Source organism: Notamacropus eugenii, chromosome 2 (genome assembly GCF_028372415.1).
Source record: "Notamacropus eugenii isolate mMacEug1 chromosome 2, mMacEug1.pri_v2, whole genome shotgun sequence".
Classification (NCBI taxonomy): Eukaryota; Metazoa; Chordata; class Mammalia; order Diprotodontia; family Macropodidae; genus Notamacropus; species Notamacropus eugenii.
Window position 1 is genome coordinate 149,790,029 of NC_092873.1, and position 15,329 is coordinate 149,805,357.

At 35.3% G+C, this 15,329-nt stretch overlaps 1 protein-coding gene across 1 annotated transcript; it reads left to right on the top strand.

Moving 5' to 3' along the window:
- The first annotated feature begins 13,387 nt into the window (after window positions 1-13,387).
- Window positions 13,388-14,344, top strand: LOC140522843 (olfactory receptor 14A16-like). The gene has a single exon (XM_072638067.1). The coding sequence runs from the start codon at window positions 13,388-13,390 to the stop codon at window positions 14,342-14,344; it is 957 nt and encodes a 318-aa protein (XP_072494168.1).
- Window positions 14,345-15,329: the final 985 nt, after the last annotated feature.

The window sequence follows — 15,329 nt, forward strand, 5'->3', positions numbered from 1 at the left end:
AGAATTCATTGAAGAGAACAACTCATTTAAAAAAGAAGTACAAAACATACCTGAAGAAAATAACTCCTTAAAAGGAACAATTGAACAGATGGAAAAAGAGTTGCAAAAGTTAACTGAAGAAAACCATTTGATAAAAAATACAATCGGGCAACTAGAAGATAATGTATCTATGAGACATCAAAAATCAGTCAAACAGAATCGAAAGAATGAAAAGATGGAAGAAAGTATAAAATATCTTATTGAAAAAACAAATGACCTGGAAAATACATCCAGGAGAGAAAATCTAAGGATTATTGGTTCAGAAAGTCATGATTACAAAAAGAACCTGGAATATATCCTCCAAGAAATCATCAAGGAAAATTGCCCAGAAGTCCTAGACCCAGAATGCAAAATTGTCATCAAAAGAATCCACTCTTCACCTCCAGAAAGGGACCCCATACCAAAAACACCAAGGAATATCATTGCCAAATTCCAGAACTATCAAGTGAAGGAGAAAATACCACAGGCAGCCAGAAAGAAACAATTTAAATATCAAGAAGCTACAGTCAGGATCACAAAAGACCTGGCAGATTCTATATTAAAAAATCAAAGGAACTGGAATATGACATTCCAGAAGGCAAAGGAGCTGGGACTACAACCAAGGATTAATTACCCAGCAAAGTTGAGCATAATATTTCAGGCAAGGAGATGGACATTCAAAGAAATTAGGGATTTCCATACCTTCCTAATGAAAAGGTCAAAACTCAATAGAAAATTTGATCTTGAAATGCAGGTCTCAAGAGAGGCATAAAAAGGGAAACAAGGGAAAAAATCTTGTTACACAATATGGGAAAACTGTTTACATTCCTATAAGGGGAGATGATATGTGTTAATTTTGAGAACTGTATATTTATTATGAAACATAAAAGTGATATACATAGTTAGGGTATGAATTAAATGATGTGATGATAATAAATGTGATCTAAGAGCATGAAGAGATTGTAATGGAAGATGTGAAAAGGTGGCAGAAAAAAATAAATTCCAACACAGGAAAAGGCACAAAAATATTTCACAGTAGATGGAAAGAGGGGAGGCAGATGAGTATTGTTTGAGAGGTACTCTCATCTGATTGGATTCAAGGAGGGTATAAAAAACTCAGTTAAGTATACAAATACAATTAGCTCTATAGGCAGTATGAGGGGAAGCTGAAAAGAGAAGGGAGGGGAAGCTGAAGTGAGGGGAAAGAGGATTAAAAGAAGAGCCTGAAAAAAGGAAGGGAAGACTGAGGGAGGCAGTGGTCAAAAATTAAAACTCTAACTATGGATGGAAAGGGAGAAGGGACAACTCAAAGCATAAACAAGTGGAAAGGGGATGGAGGGAAAGATACAGATAGTAATAATAACTGTGAATATGAATGGAATGAACACTCCCATAAAACAGAGATGGATAGCAGAATGTATTAAAAAACATAATCCAACAACATGTTGCCTATGAAAAAACTCATTTGAAATGGTGACATAAAAACAGGGTAAAGGTAAAAGGTTGGAGCAGAATATTTTTTGCTCCAGCTAATGTAAGAAAAGCAGAGGTAGCAATCCTAATCTCAGATAAAGCATAAGCAGAAATAGATCTAATCAAAAAAGATAAGAAAGGAAACTATATCCTGCTAAAAGATACCATAGACAATGAACAAATTTCATTACTAAACATATATGCTCCAAGTGTTATAGCATCCAAATTCTTAGAAGAGAAGTTAAGGGAGTTACAGGAAGAAACAGACAAGAAAACTATATTAGTGAAGGAACCTCAACCTCCCCCACACTGCATTTGATAGAACTAACACAAAAATAAAGAAGAAAGAAGTTAAGGAGATAAATAGAACCCTGAATAAGGCCGATATAATAGACCTCTGGGGAAAATTCAATGAGAGTAGAGAGGAATGCACATTTTTCTCAGCTGTACATGATAAATATACAAAAATTGACCGTGTACTATGGCATAAAACCTCACAATCCAGTGCAGAAAGGAAGACGTAATCACTGCACCCGTGTTAGATCATAATGCAATAAAACTTATATGTAATCAAAGTCCATGGAAATATAAACTAACAACTATTTGGAAACTAAACAATCTAACCCTAAAGAATTACAGGGTTAAAGAAAAAGTTATAAAAACAATCAATTTCATTCAAGAGAAGGACAATAATGAGACAATCTACCAAATCTTAAAGGATACTGCAAAAGCAGTTCTAAAGGGAAGTTTTATATCTTTGAGCATCTACATGAATAAAACAGATAAAGAGGAGATCACTAAATTAGGCATGTAGTTGAAAAAGCTCAAAAAGAAAAAAGAAATTGAAAATCCCCAAGTAAATTCCAAATTAAAAATATCAAAAACCAAAGGAGAGATTAATAAAATTGAAATTAAGAAAACTATTGAGCTAATAAATACAACTAAGGGTTGATTTTATTGAAAAAACAGTAAGATTAATAAACCTTTGGTCAATTTGATTTAAAAAAAAAGAAAGAAGAATACCAAATTCCCAGTATGAAAAATGCAGAGGGTGAACATACCTCCCATGAGGAGGAAATTAAACAATAATTAGAAATTATTTCACCCAACTATATGTCCATAAATTCGACAATCTAAATGAGATGGATGGTGATTTTAAAAGATATAAATTGTCCACATTAACAGAAGAGGAATTGGAATACTTAAATAACCACATCTCAGAGAAAAAAAAATTGAACAAGCCATCAATGAACTCCCTAGCAAAAAAGCTCCAGGGCCAGTTGGGTTCACAAGTGAATTCTATCAAACAATTCTATTTTATTAAACAGTTAATTCCAATACTATATAGAGTATTTAGGAAAACTGGGGAAGAAAGAGTCCAACAGAATTCTATTTATGATACAAATATGAATTTGATACCTAATCCAGGAAGACCCAAAACAGAGAAAGAAAACTATAGAACAATATCTCTAATGAATATAGACACAAAACTTTCAAATAATATTTTAGCAAAAGGGATACAGTAACTTATCAGGAGAATAATATGTTACAATCAGATGTGATTAATACCATGAATGCAGGGCTAGTTCAATGTAAGGAAACCTATTAGCATTATTCATCATATCATCAATGAAATGAACAGAAACCACATGATTATCTCAATAGATGCAGAAAAAGCTTTTGACACAACACCCATTTCTACTGAAAACACTGGAGAACACAAGAATAAATGGAGCTTTCCATAAAATAATAAGCAGTATCTACCTAAAACCTTTAGCAAGCATTATATACAATGGGGATAAGCAAGATGTATTTCCAATAATATTGAGGATAAACAAGGATGTCCATTATCACCACTATTATTCAGTATCATACTAGGAATGTTAGCTGTAGCAATGAGAAGAAAAAGAAACTGAAGGAATAAGAATAGACAAAGAAACTAAGTTATCACTCTTTGCAGATGATATGATGATATACTTACAGACCAAAGAATCAAGAAAAAACTACTTGAAATAATAAACAACTTTGGCAAATTTGCAGGTTACAAAATAAACCTACAGAAAGCTTCTGCATTTCTACATACTACTAATAAATCCCAGCACCAAGAGACAGAAAGAGAAATCCCATCTAAAGCTAAAGTAGATACTGTAAAATATTTGGGAGTCTACATGCAAGGCACTATATGAACCCAATTCCAAAACACTTTTCACACAAATAAAGTCAGATCTAAGTAAGGGAAAAAACATCAGTTGCTCATGAGTGGACCAAGCTATTATAATAAAAATGGCAATTCTACCTAAATTAATTTACTTATTCAGTGCCATACTAATCAAATTATCAGAAAATTATTTTGTAGAGCTAGAATAATAATATCAAAATTCATCTGCAAAAACAAAATTTCCAGAATCTCAAGGGAACCAATGAAAAGAAATGCTAGGGTAGGTGATCTAAGTCTACCATATTTCGAATTGTATTATAAACCAACAATTATCTAAATCATTTGATACTGGCTAAGAAACAGAGGGGTGGACCTGAAATAGGTTATTTACCCAAGACGTAGTGTTCAATGAATATAAAAAGTAATTTAATAAACCCAGGGACCCCAGCTCCTGGGAGAAGAATTCACTGTTCAACAAAAATTTCTGGGAAAACTGGATAACATTGTGGCAGAAACTAGGTATGGACCAATGCTTGACACTGAACAAAAGAATAAAGTCCAAATGCATATGTGATCTAGGTATAAAGACTGATACAATAAACATATTAGTGAAGCAAGGAATAGTGTATTTATCAGATTTATGGAGAAGGGGAGAATTTTTGACTAAGCAAGAGATAGAAAACATTATGAAGTGCAAAACAGATAAATTTGATTACATTACATTGAAAAGTTTTTGCACAAACAAACCCAATGCAACCAAGATTAAGGGGGAAGCAGAAAACTGGGAGAGAATTTTTGCAGTTAGTGTCTATGATAAAGGTCTCATTTCTAAAATACATAAAGAACTGAGTCAAATGTACAAGAATACAAGTCATACCCCAAAGGATATGAACAGGCAGTTTTCAGACAACAAAAAATTAATGCTATCTATAGTCATATGAAAAAATTGTCTAAATCACTATAGATTAGAGAGATGCAAATCAAATCAACTCTGAGATACCACATCACACCTATCAGATTGGCTAACATGACAGAACAGTTAGATGATAACTGTTGGAGAAGATGTGGAAGAGTTGGAACACTACTTCATTGTTAGTGAAGCTGTGAGTTGATCCAACCATTCTATAGAGCAATTTGGAATTATGCCCAAAGGAGTACAAAAATGTACATACCCTTTGACCCAGCATTGTTGTTTCTGGTACTCTATCCCAAAAAGATCACAGAAATGTGAAAGGGTACCACATGTAAAAAAATATAGTTAAAGAAGCACTTGGTGGTGGTCAATAATTAGAAATCAATGGGATGCTCATCAATTGGTGAATGACTGAATAAATTTTGGTATATGAATGTAATGGAACAGTATTGTGGTATAAGAAAAGATGAACGGGAACACTTCTGAGAGGCCTGGATAGGCTTATATTAACTGATGCAGAGTGAGAAGAGCTGAACCAGGAGAACTTTGTGTACAGCAATAACCACAGTATGAGAGGATCTTTTCTGGTAGACTTAGAACTCCATTGCAATGCAAGGACTTAAAAAATTCCCAATGGTTCCTTAAGGCAAAATGCCTTCCACATCCAGAGAAAGAACTATGGAATTTGATCACAGAATGTAGCCAATCATTTTCTTTTGTATTACATTTTGGTTTGTTTTCTGATTTCTCCCATTTTATTTCTTCTATGCAACATGAGTAAGGTGAAAATGTGTTTAATAGGAATGCATGTGTTGAAGCTATGGAAAATTGTATGCTGCCTCAGGGAGGGAGTGGGTAGGTAAATGGTAAAGAGGGGGAGGGTGGGGAAAATAGTCTAAGTAATATGGAAGTGATTGTAGAACACTGATCAAAGTATAGAAAGTTATCTTGTCCTACAAGAAAAGAGAGAAGATGGGGACAAGGGAAGGGTGCAGTGTGGTAGAAGGGAGGGTACATTGAGGGAAAGATTAATCAGAATGCAAGGTATTAGAAAGCAGGGGGAGGGGAGTGATAAGGAGAAAAATTGGGCATGTTACAAAGTGTTCGGCCTTGAGGCCAATGGGCTACCAGAGTCTTACCTTACCTGTCGCAGGTCTTTGGCAGCCAAACTGGATAAACATATTGAGAGAAGAGACTTTCCAGAGTCGACCAAGGGTTAGGCTTTATTCAGGGTCTTGGTTATATGTGCAGGGTGAATTCTTCCTCAGGAGAGAGGAATCTTCCTCCTCCCAAGGAGGCAAAGATCGTAGAGCAAGATAATAGGAGTGGGAGAGGGGATGGACCTTCTGCCCTCTAAGGGCCCCTCAGCGAGAAGAGTGCCTTCAGGCTTTCCTGACCCTACTTAAGCTCTCCCGCCACATAGTTTGCACCTGAATACCATGCCTGCTCTCAGCCTTAGCTAGTAAACAACAGGTGTGCTCAGACCATGGGTTAATCTCAAGGGTGGAATACTCTCCCCAGCAAGTTTCCCACGGAGAAGAGGTGGAAATGCACGAGATAGCCCGGGTCTCATACCTCAATTCCCAGCTGTTCCCTGGGGGGCCTCATGAGAACTCTGAGGTTTAGAAGTCCTCACTTTTACCTGCCTGAGACTGTCCACATGAAACTGAGCTTACACCCCCAACAACAAAGTGAGGTAAAAGCAATTAGTATTAAAACAATTGACTGAATTAATTACTGAGAATAAATCAATGACATCTTTAGTTTGGGGAAAAGAATTTTCGTCTAAATTTCCTAAAGGAAGGTAACCTCGGGTAAAGTTTGGCATTGATGGAAAAGTCAAGGTTTTAATGGTAAATTTGATAATATGATTGCTATTTAATCAGGAACTAGAACATGTGTAGAACGGCATGAAAGCCACTTAAGACTTGCCTCAAAAGATGTTCCTTAGTTAAAGTGAAATTATAATCATGTTAGCAACCTGGTTATTGGAACTTAGATATTTAGATACTATGGGACTATTAAATGACTGTTCTTCTGAGTCTAACTCCAGGTATGGATAGTAAGAAAGGCGGTCTGAGCTTCCAATCCATGATGCCAGTAAGCCAGCGAGATGCTGATATGAACTGCAAAAGCTCATCTCATGCGAAGGGTGGGAGAGAAGCTGTTCAGTCTGGGCTGAGGTAGGATTCTCCTGACTCAATATCCTCACTGACACCTAGCAGAGTTTAAGCCTGACTGAATGCAAGTGGACAATCTAATCCTGCCTGGAACTGACATGAAGTTGGGGAGATATTGTATTCTTGCAATGTCCCTACACTTGGTGGCAATTTCCTATAGTCAAAAGGTTTGTAAGTTTAATACCAGATCTATTAAATTAAATATAGATTATTGGTCGGGGAACATCCGAGGTTAAGTCTAAAATTAAACTATTAGGCGTAGGACTTTAGACCAGCAACAATAAGTTAGGGTCCTTTAATTCTTAGTAATACTGTGGAGACAATTAGGTGAAGAGCTTGTGAAGTTAGCAACATAAATATTATTTGTGTCTCAGTTGGTTAATGTTTTAAAAAAATTCTTTTGTGATCCATATTGTAAATGCTTTAAAAATAAGTATCACCTGACCAAAAGTTTAAATTGTTTTATCTGTTATAAACTGTGTTTAAAATGAAAAACAAAATTTAAAAAAAATAAGGATGGCCAAAGTTTGTACCAATATATTAAAACTAAAATACGTTTTCTTTCTTTAAACAAGTAGGAATTACAAAAGTAAAAATGTTGTTGATATTATCAATAGCACCTTTCTATTCTTTCTTTAAAATTTTTACAAAGAAATATATTTTCTTGATGATTTATATTTATCTACTGTCAAAAAATTGTTTTCATTTATCTACTGTCAAAATGGTTTGTACTTTTCTGTGAAAATAAAATTACCAATACAAATATTTTCCTCACTTAAAAGAAGTAAAAATTGGGATTTCCAGGAGCCAAAATGGTATAGTAAGCATCAATTCATTGTAATTCTCTTATATTCACCTCCAAACAACCATAAAATACTGTCTCAGACAAATCCTGACACTGCAAAGCCAGCAAAATGATGTGTTAGAGTTGAATTTTAGCAAGGAGCCCTGGAGGATTGGCAAGAAAGGCTCATCTCACTCAGATAATACTGGAGTATATTCTAGGACAGTAAGCATCCCAGCAATAAGCCCCACCTCAGCAAACCAGTGGGAGATGCTGAGTCCCCGTGTGGTACAGAAGTCAAACACCAATACCAGGACCCACACATGTCTTAGCAAAGTCAGGGGAACAAGAAGACTCCAGTTCAAGAACCACCAAATACTTCATCACCACCTAATGTGGTTGGGCATCCTCCAGTTGCTGGACCTCCTCATGCTTCAGCACAACCCAAGGAAAACAAGTGTCCTACAGGTGCCAGATTTCCAAGTGCTTCAATGTACCCCTGGAGAAATGTAGAAAAAACCCACCATACCTCAGCACATGCAAGACACTATCACTAGGACCCCAGTTCAGCACCAGGGAACCTTCCAGACCCCTATAGCCTCCATCAGTGCCAACCACCCACCACAGTACCACCTTAGCACGGTAGCAGACATAAAAGTCCCCTGAAGGCTTCAAGGCAACATTAGTTCATCACCAGGTAAATATTCAAGGTTAATAATCCCTGGCACAAAAAGCCTGAGACAGAGTTCCTTCCACCCTGGAAGCAAATTTAAAGGAAAGAAAAATGCCAAAAAAGATGAGCAAAAATACAGCAACATCAAAAAGGATCTTACCATAGAAAGTTATTGTGATGACAGGAGAGACCAGGGCCTGAATTCAGATGAAGACAACAAGGTCAAAACACCTATGGGCAAAACCAAAAAGAAAAATGAGAAGTGGTCTCAGACCCAGAATGAGTACATGAAGGAACTCAAAAGGAAACTTAAAATCATATAAGGTAGAAGAAAAATTGGAAAAGAAATGAGAGTGATGCAAGAGAATTATGAAAAAAGAAGAGCCAAAACCTTGAAAACTGCCAGGAATATGATAGTCAAATTCCACAGCTCCCAATTCAAGTAAAATATTGCAAGTAGTCAGAAACAAACAATTCAAGTATCATGGAGCAACAGTCAGGATAACACAAAATTTAGAAGCTTCTGTCTTAAGGGATCATAGGGCTTGGAATATGATAATCCAGAGATTTATGACTCTATAAGTCATCATAAATCAATCAAAAAAAATCAAAAGAATGAAAACCTGAAGAGAATAGAAAATACATCATGGAAAAAACAACTGACCTGGAAAACAGATCTAGGAGAGACGATATCGGACTCATTGGGGTACCTGAAAACCATAATCAAAAGGAATACTTGGACAGCAGCTTGTAAGAAATTATCAAGGAAAACTGTCCTGATGTTCTGGAACAAGAGGGCAAAATAGGCATTGGAAGAATCCTCCAATCACCTCAGAAAAGAGATCCCAAAATAAAAACCCGAAGGAACATGATAGCCAAATTTCAGAACTATCAGTTTAAGAAAAAAATATTACAAGTGGCCAGCAAGAAAAAATTCAAATGTTGGAGAGTCACAATCAGGATCACACAGAACTTGACAGTTGTAGCATTAAGGGATCAGAGGTCGTAGAACATGATATTCCAGTGGTCAAAGGAGCTAGGACAGCAACTAAGAATCACTTGCATTGCAAAATTGAGCATCAACACTACAAGATCTATAACCCAAAGAGATCATAAAAATTGTAAAGGATATACACGTGAAAAAATATTTATAACAACCATATTCTTGGTGTCAAAATATGGAAATTGAGGGGATGCCCATCAATTCTGGGATGTCTTAAGAAGCTGTGGTATGCAAATATCATGGAATACTATTGTTCAATAAGAGATAATGAATAGACAGATTTCAGAAAAACCTGAACTTTTACAAACTGATGCATATATATGTATATACACACTAAAACTGCTTACCATTTTCAGAAGAAGAAAGGGAAGGGGAAAAATTTAGAACTCAAAATCTTGTAGAAGTTAGTTCTAAAAATTTTCTTGATATGTAATTGCTAGAAAAACGTCCTATTTAAAGTAAAAATATTGACATGAGATAAAGACTAGCACATTTTTTTTTGTTAGCATGGTAAGTCCTCTGGTGATCTCCCCCATGTGGCAGTACTAATAAACCAGCTTAGAGTTCTGGCATCTGAGCTATTCAGGGATTTGGAGAAAATGTTGCTAAAGGGCTTTAGAAACATTTAACAAGTCTCCATTTCAATCCTCTTCAGAGAATTCTGCAAAAGTGAATGATGCAATCGTATGGCAAGAATTTCAACATTCACAATAGAGGATAGTGTATGACCATTTATAGAAACTTTGAATACCAGACCCAAAATGGTCAAATAATTCCTATAGCTAAGCAGACCGGAGTCATTTGCCCCAGTGCTACTATAGTAAGTCTCCATATGTTTGCATTAATATTGGGTCCAGTAACTCATGAAAAGGAAAGCATAATTCTCTGCTATCTCTTCAGGTCACCAAGGATCCTCCACCATTTGTGAAAAATGTTCTGATCCCAATATAAACTTGCTGCTCCCAGGACAGGTATCTCATTATTTCACTTTTTAACAATGGCTTGAAGAATTTAACTAATTATAAGGTATGAATTTCTACTTTCTGGTATTAAAATACAAATTTTCCATGAGCAAGATTAGATTAAAATGTCTCTCCATAATTTTAATAAAATGTTAAGTATGAAACACAGTGTGAGTAAATGAAGAGGGGTTAATATATATGTTCTTTTCATTCAGGTACCTAACATTATTTACGTACAATTGATATAGTTTTAAGTACTAACTTCTTCTTCAAATAGGTACATGGTTGTGAAAAAACAAGCCATAGGTAAAACTGAAGAGATGAAGATTGTTTTAGGTATTACCTTAAAAAATATTATTTTCTCCAGTTCTGCTTTTTGCTACCATTTTCCCCTTCCCTTTGAGAACCTGTTTTCATATCATTATTATTGTAGTCACCATATGTTACATAGGTCTTAGCTAAAGACTGCCCTTTGGGGGTTCTTCCTGCCCTCTTTATGTTGTGATCCAAGATCATATAACTCTTATCTTTTCCATCAAAATTTTAATTCTCTTAGCTTATATCAACTGAGCATGAGAATATGCCTATCTGACTGAATTTACTGAAAGTAAATCCTCACTTAAAAGTTTCATAGTATATTTGGATTATAAAACAGAGCATGCATTTTATTCTTCAAGCAATGGTGCAAATATATTATTAATCAGACAGATGAGGCTATTGTGTGTTAAGACAGAACTCCTAAATTATACACAAAAGTCTGACCCTGGAGAACTGGTATATATTTAGTATTTTTGTATGACTCATTTATTGGTGGTCTGTCTGACTCTTTAAGACTCTCTTTACAGTTTTCTTGCCAAAAATAATACAGTGCCTTGCCATGGCCTTCTCCAGTTCGTTTTACAGATGAACAAACAAGGACAGAAAGGGTTAAATTATTTTCCCAGGGTCACACAGTTAAGTGTCTGAGACTAGATTTTAACTCAGAAAGATGAGTCTTCCTGACGCTAGGCCCAACACTCTACCCACATTGCCACCTAGATGTCTATATATGTGTATATATGTATATAGATATAGAACAAAGATATAACTATATCTTATGCAGATAGATATAGGCACACATATGTAGACAGAGAATAGACTAAATATTGATATAGATATCAATGCTTATATCTTGATCAATTGTGGTACACACATATGAAACAAGTGCAGATTGTCCAGGAGAGGGAAATATGGTGCTGGCAACCATGGGGGTGACAAGAGATTTTATACAGAAAGTGACATGAGAAGAGAAGAGAGAAGAGAGAAGTAGGTAGTGCATTCTAAGACTAGAGAACAGAAAACAGAAAGACAAGCATTTGGAAAATAGAGTTTTATGTATGAAAAATAGCAAAATGTTTGACTGGAGTATAGAATACACGAAGAATATTAATGTACAAAAGACCGGAAATACAGAATGAGTCCAGGTCATGAGCTTTAACTGTGAAACCCAAGAGTTTATATTTTATTCTAGAGATAATAGGGAGCCAGAGGGAGTTGTTGAGTAGTTGGGAGACAAGATGTGTGTGATGTGAACATATTTGTATGTTAAAAAAAATCACTTTTGAACCTCTGTGTGAAATACATTGGAGTAGGGAGAGGCAAGGCAGGTCTACTGCTTAAAAAGCTATTATAACACTCCCTACAAGACAGGATGAGGGCCTGAACTAAATAGTGGCTATAAGAGTGGAAAGAAGGGGATGAATGGGAGAAATTTTGAAATTGGAAAAGCAAGATTGGGCAACAGAATGTATTGTGGATTAATATTTAAGCTGAAATTATGAACCAGGTTGACTTGGAAGGATGATTGTTTCCTTGAAAGAAATATGTGAAGTTGAGAAAAACGCTAGGTATCAGGGTTTCGGAGATAGAAAATAATGAATTCCATTTCAGGAATGGTGAGTTTGAAATGCTTATGAGACATCCAATTTAAAATAACCAATGCCCAGTTGGTGACATAAGATGAGATCTTGTGATACATATTAGGGGTGCATATATAGATGTGGGGAATATAGGAAAAGAGATAAAAATGAAACCCACAAGAGCTTATGAGGCCAATGTAATAGTATATATATGTAGTATATATACTGTATATATGGTATATATATACAGTATATATACTATATATGTGTATATGCATATATGTATGTGTATGTATATATGTATGTATATGTATATATGTATGTGTATATAGACATATGTGTGGAGAGAGAGAGAGATAGAAATATAAGAGGACCCAGAACAGAAAGTATACACTGTCACAGAACTCCTTTTATACATATACTATACATTCATTTCATCCTAAGTTGTAAAGTATATTTCAACATAGGAAAAGTGAATTAGTTACCAAACTCCCTCTTACATGAAAAAAAGAGAATAGACCTACCACTAGAGGTAATCTTTAGGAAGTTACTTTTCCATTTGATAGCTGATTCGCATAGCAAATAGGATAGTCTAGAATTTTAAAATGGCATTGCCTATGGGCAAGAAAGAGAAATAAATCAAAACATACTATGTAGAGTTCATGTATATCCCCTTGGTCTCATTTGAATGACAATTTTAGTTTTAGGCTAAACATTTTGTCATTTATGTTTCATTGAACTTAGGAAAAACTACTAAAGGAATTCCATCCCTGTCCGTTTTGAGGCTGATAATGACAGATATGCCTCTATGAAAATCAAGCAAATTTGCCTCAATTTTGGAAGGAGTCTCAATAAACTAATAAAGTGGTCTTGAAATGAGCACATCTATTTCAGCCTCTGACAGCAAATATGGGAACAATGGAAAAAATCACTTTACCCTAAGTACCAAAATCCTTTCTGTATATTGAGAATAGTAACTCAATCTACTTCACAGGGTTGTTGTTAGGTATATACTACATACATCATAAAATTATAAATTTAGCAAGAGAAGATTTTGACATTTTCTTTTTCAGTTCAAAATCCTATTCTGAGTTCTATACATGTTTTGAGAATTACAAAAACTTTTAAAATCACCTCATCCAATTTCCTCATTTTACAAATGAGTAAACTGAGATTGACAAAAAGGTAGTGTATTGTTTGAAGTTACAAAATGGAAAAACAAGAACTAGAATTCAGATCTCCTGAAACCCAAATGATTGTGTGATCTTCTTGTAATTTAGGACCTCCTTTTTTCTCAACAGATAGTTAAGAGAACCTCTCAGAACATGGCTAATCTCACCATAGTGACAGAATTTCTCCTCATGGACTTTTCAAAAAACTGGGAACTGCAAGTTTTACATGCCATGCTTTTTTTGTTGATCTACCTGATAGCTATGGTGGGGAACCTGCTCATCTTCACCCTTATCTCTCTCAATAGGCACCTCCACACTCCCATGTATTTCTTCCTGAAGAACTTGTCTGTTTTAGACCTCTGTCTTATTTCTGTCACTGTCCCCAAATCCATTGTAAACTCCCTGAGCCACAACTGCTCCATCTCTTACTTGGGATGTGTATTACAGCTCTTTTTAGTGATTTTATTCGCAGGATCAGAGATTTCACTCCTCACGGTGATGTCTTATGACCGTTACATAGCTGTCTGCCAACCCTTGCACTATGAAACCATCATGATCAAAGAATCTTGTGTAAGAATGGCAGTTGCTTCCTGGTTTGGTGGAGGTGTGGTTGGGGCCATGTACTCAGCTACTACATTCTCTTTACCCTTTTGTGGCCCCAGAGAGGTCCATCAGTTTTTCTGTGATGTCCCTTCTTTACTCAGGATCTCCTGCTCTGAAAAACACATGGCAATTTATGTGAGTGTTGCAATAGGGTTGGGTTTAGGGATTTTCTGCTGTATTTCTATCATTATCTCTTATGGTCACATCATCTCAACTGTGCTGAAGATTCCAGCAACAGAAGGTCAGTCAAAAGCCTTCTCCACTAGCTTACCCCATCTCATTGCTTTCATAGTTTTCATCATAACTGGAGCCATGGCTTATTTAAAGCCACCTTTGGATTCTGACTCAGTTCTTGATCTATTTTTGTCTATATTCTATACAGTGGTGCCCCCAACCCTCAACCCTGTCATCTATAGCCTGAGGAACAAAGACATGAAGACTGCTTTGAAAAAGCTTATAACCTGGAAATACTTATCAAAGGGATTACCGGAAAAGTCTTTGCCATGATTGTGTACCTGCTTCTTTAACAGTTCAGTTCTGCCTTTTATGGGTTTATTGACTAAGTAATTATTTTGCTTATATATCTGACTCTAGAACATAAGTTTTGAAATCAATATTTCAAGCTTCAAGATCATATTAAGAGGTATGATTTTCCAAAGTCCATGCACCCACGTAAATGAGCAAAATTATGATAATACTTTACATTTCTATAGTGCTTTACGGTTTTTCAAGTGTTTAACACAGTGCGTAGAACATTGTAAGCACTTAAGAAATGCTCACTGATTCTTCCTACTCTTGACATTCCTATATTTGCTTTAAACAACAATCCTGAATTCTAACTATGAAAGGTGGTATTCATATCATTTTATGGTTAATGAAAGTGAATCTCAGAGAAGAAAAGTGATTTGATTAAGCTCTACTGAAAGTGGGGGACTCTCAACTCATATGCATCTTTGTTTTCTAATTTCTTTTTGTCTTATACCATGCAGAAACTTGTCAAATAAATAGTTAATGTAAATTAAGGTGAAGACTGTCAAACATATTATCTTAACATAATTCAATTTCTATAAAGTGGTATATTTTACTTTGCTAAAACATAATCATAGAGGCATAGAAAATCAGTAGTGGGAGAGATGTAAGGAGCCACCTAGTCCAATTTGCATCTTGAATTTCATCTAAAATACAATTGCTCATTCTTCCTGTACCACAAGTCTGCCTACATGATAGCAACAGAATATATCTGTGTATATGTATGTGTGTACAACTGTGTATATACATATATATGTATATATATGTATATATATTTTACTCGATCTAGATATACATGTGTTATGTTTTTGTGTATATATTTATATCCATATAAATATGTGTGCATATCTACATGTATTATATGTGTGTGTATGTGCATTTATGTACATACATACATACTCTCATATAGATGGATATAGACATAGATATACAGATCTTTATGCTCAAAAATTTTTCTTAGAAA

Excerpts from the sequence above, each read along its gene's own strand:
- LOC140522843 (XM_072638067.1), top strand. The coding sequence starts at position 13,388 with ATGGCTAATCTCACCATAGTGACAGAATTTCTCCTCATGGACTTTTCA.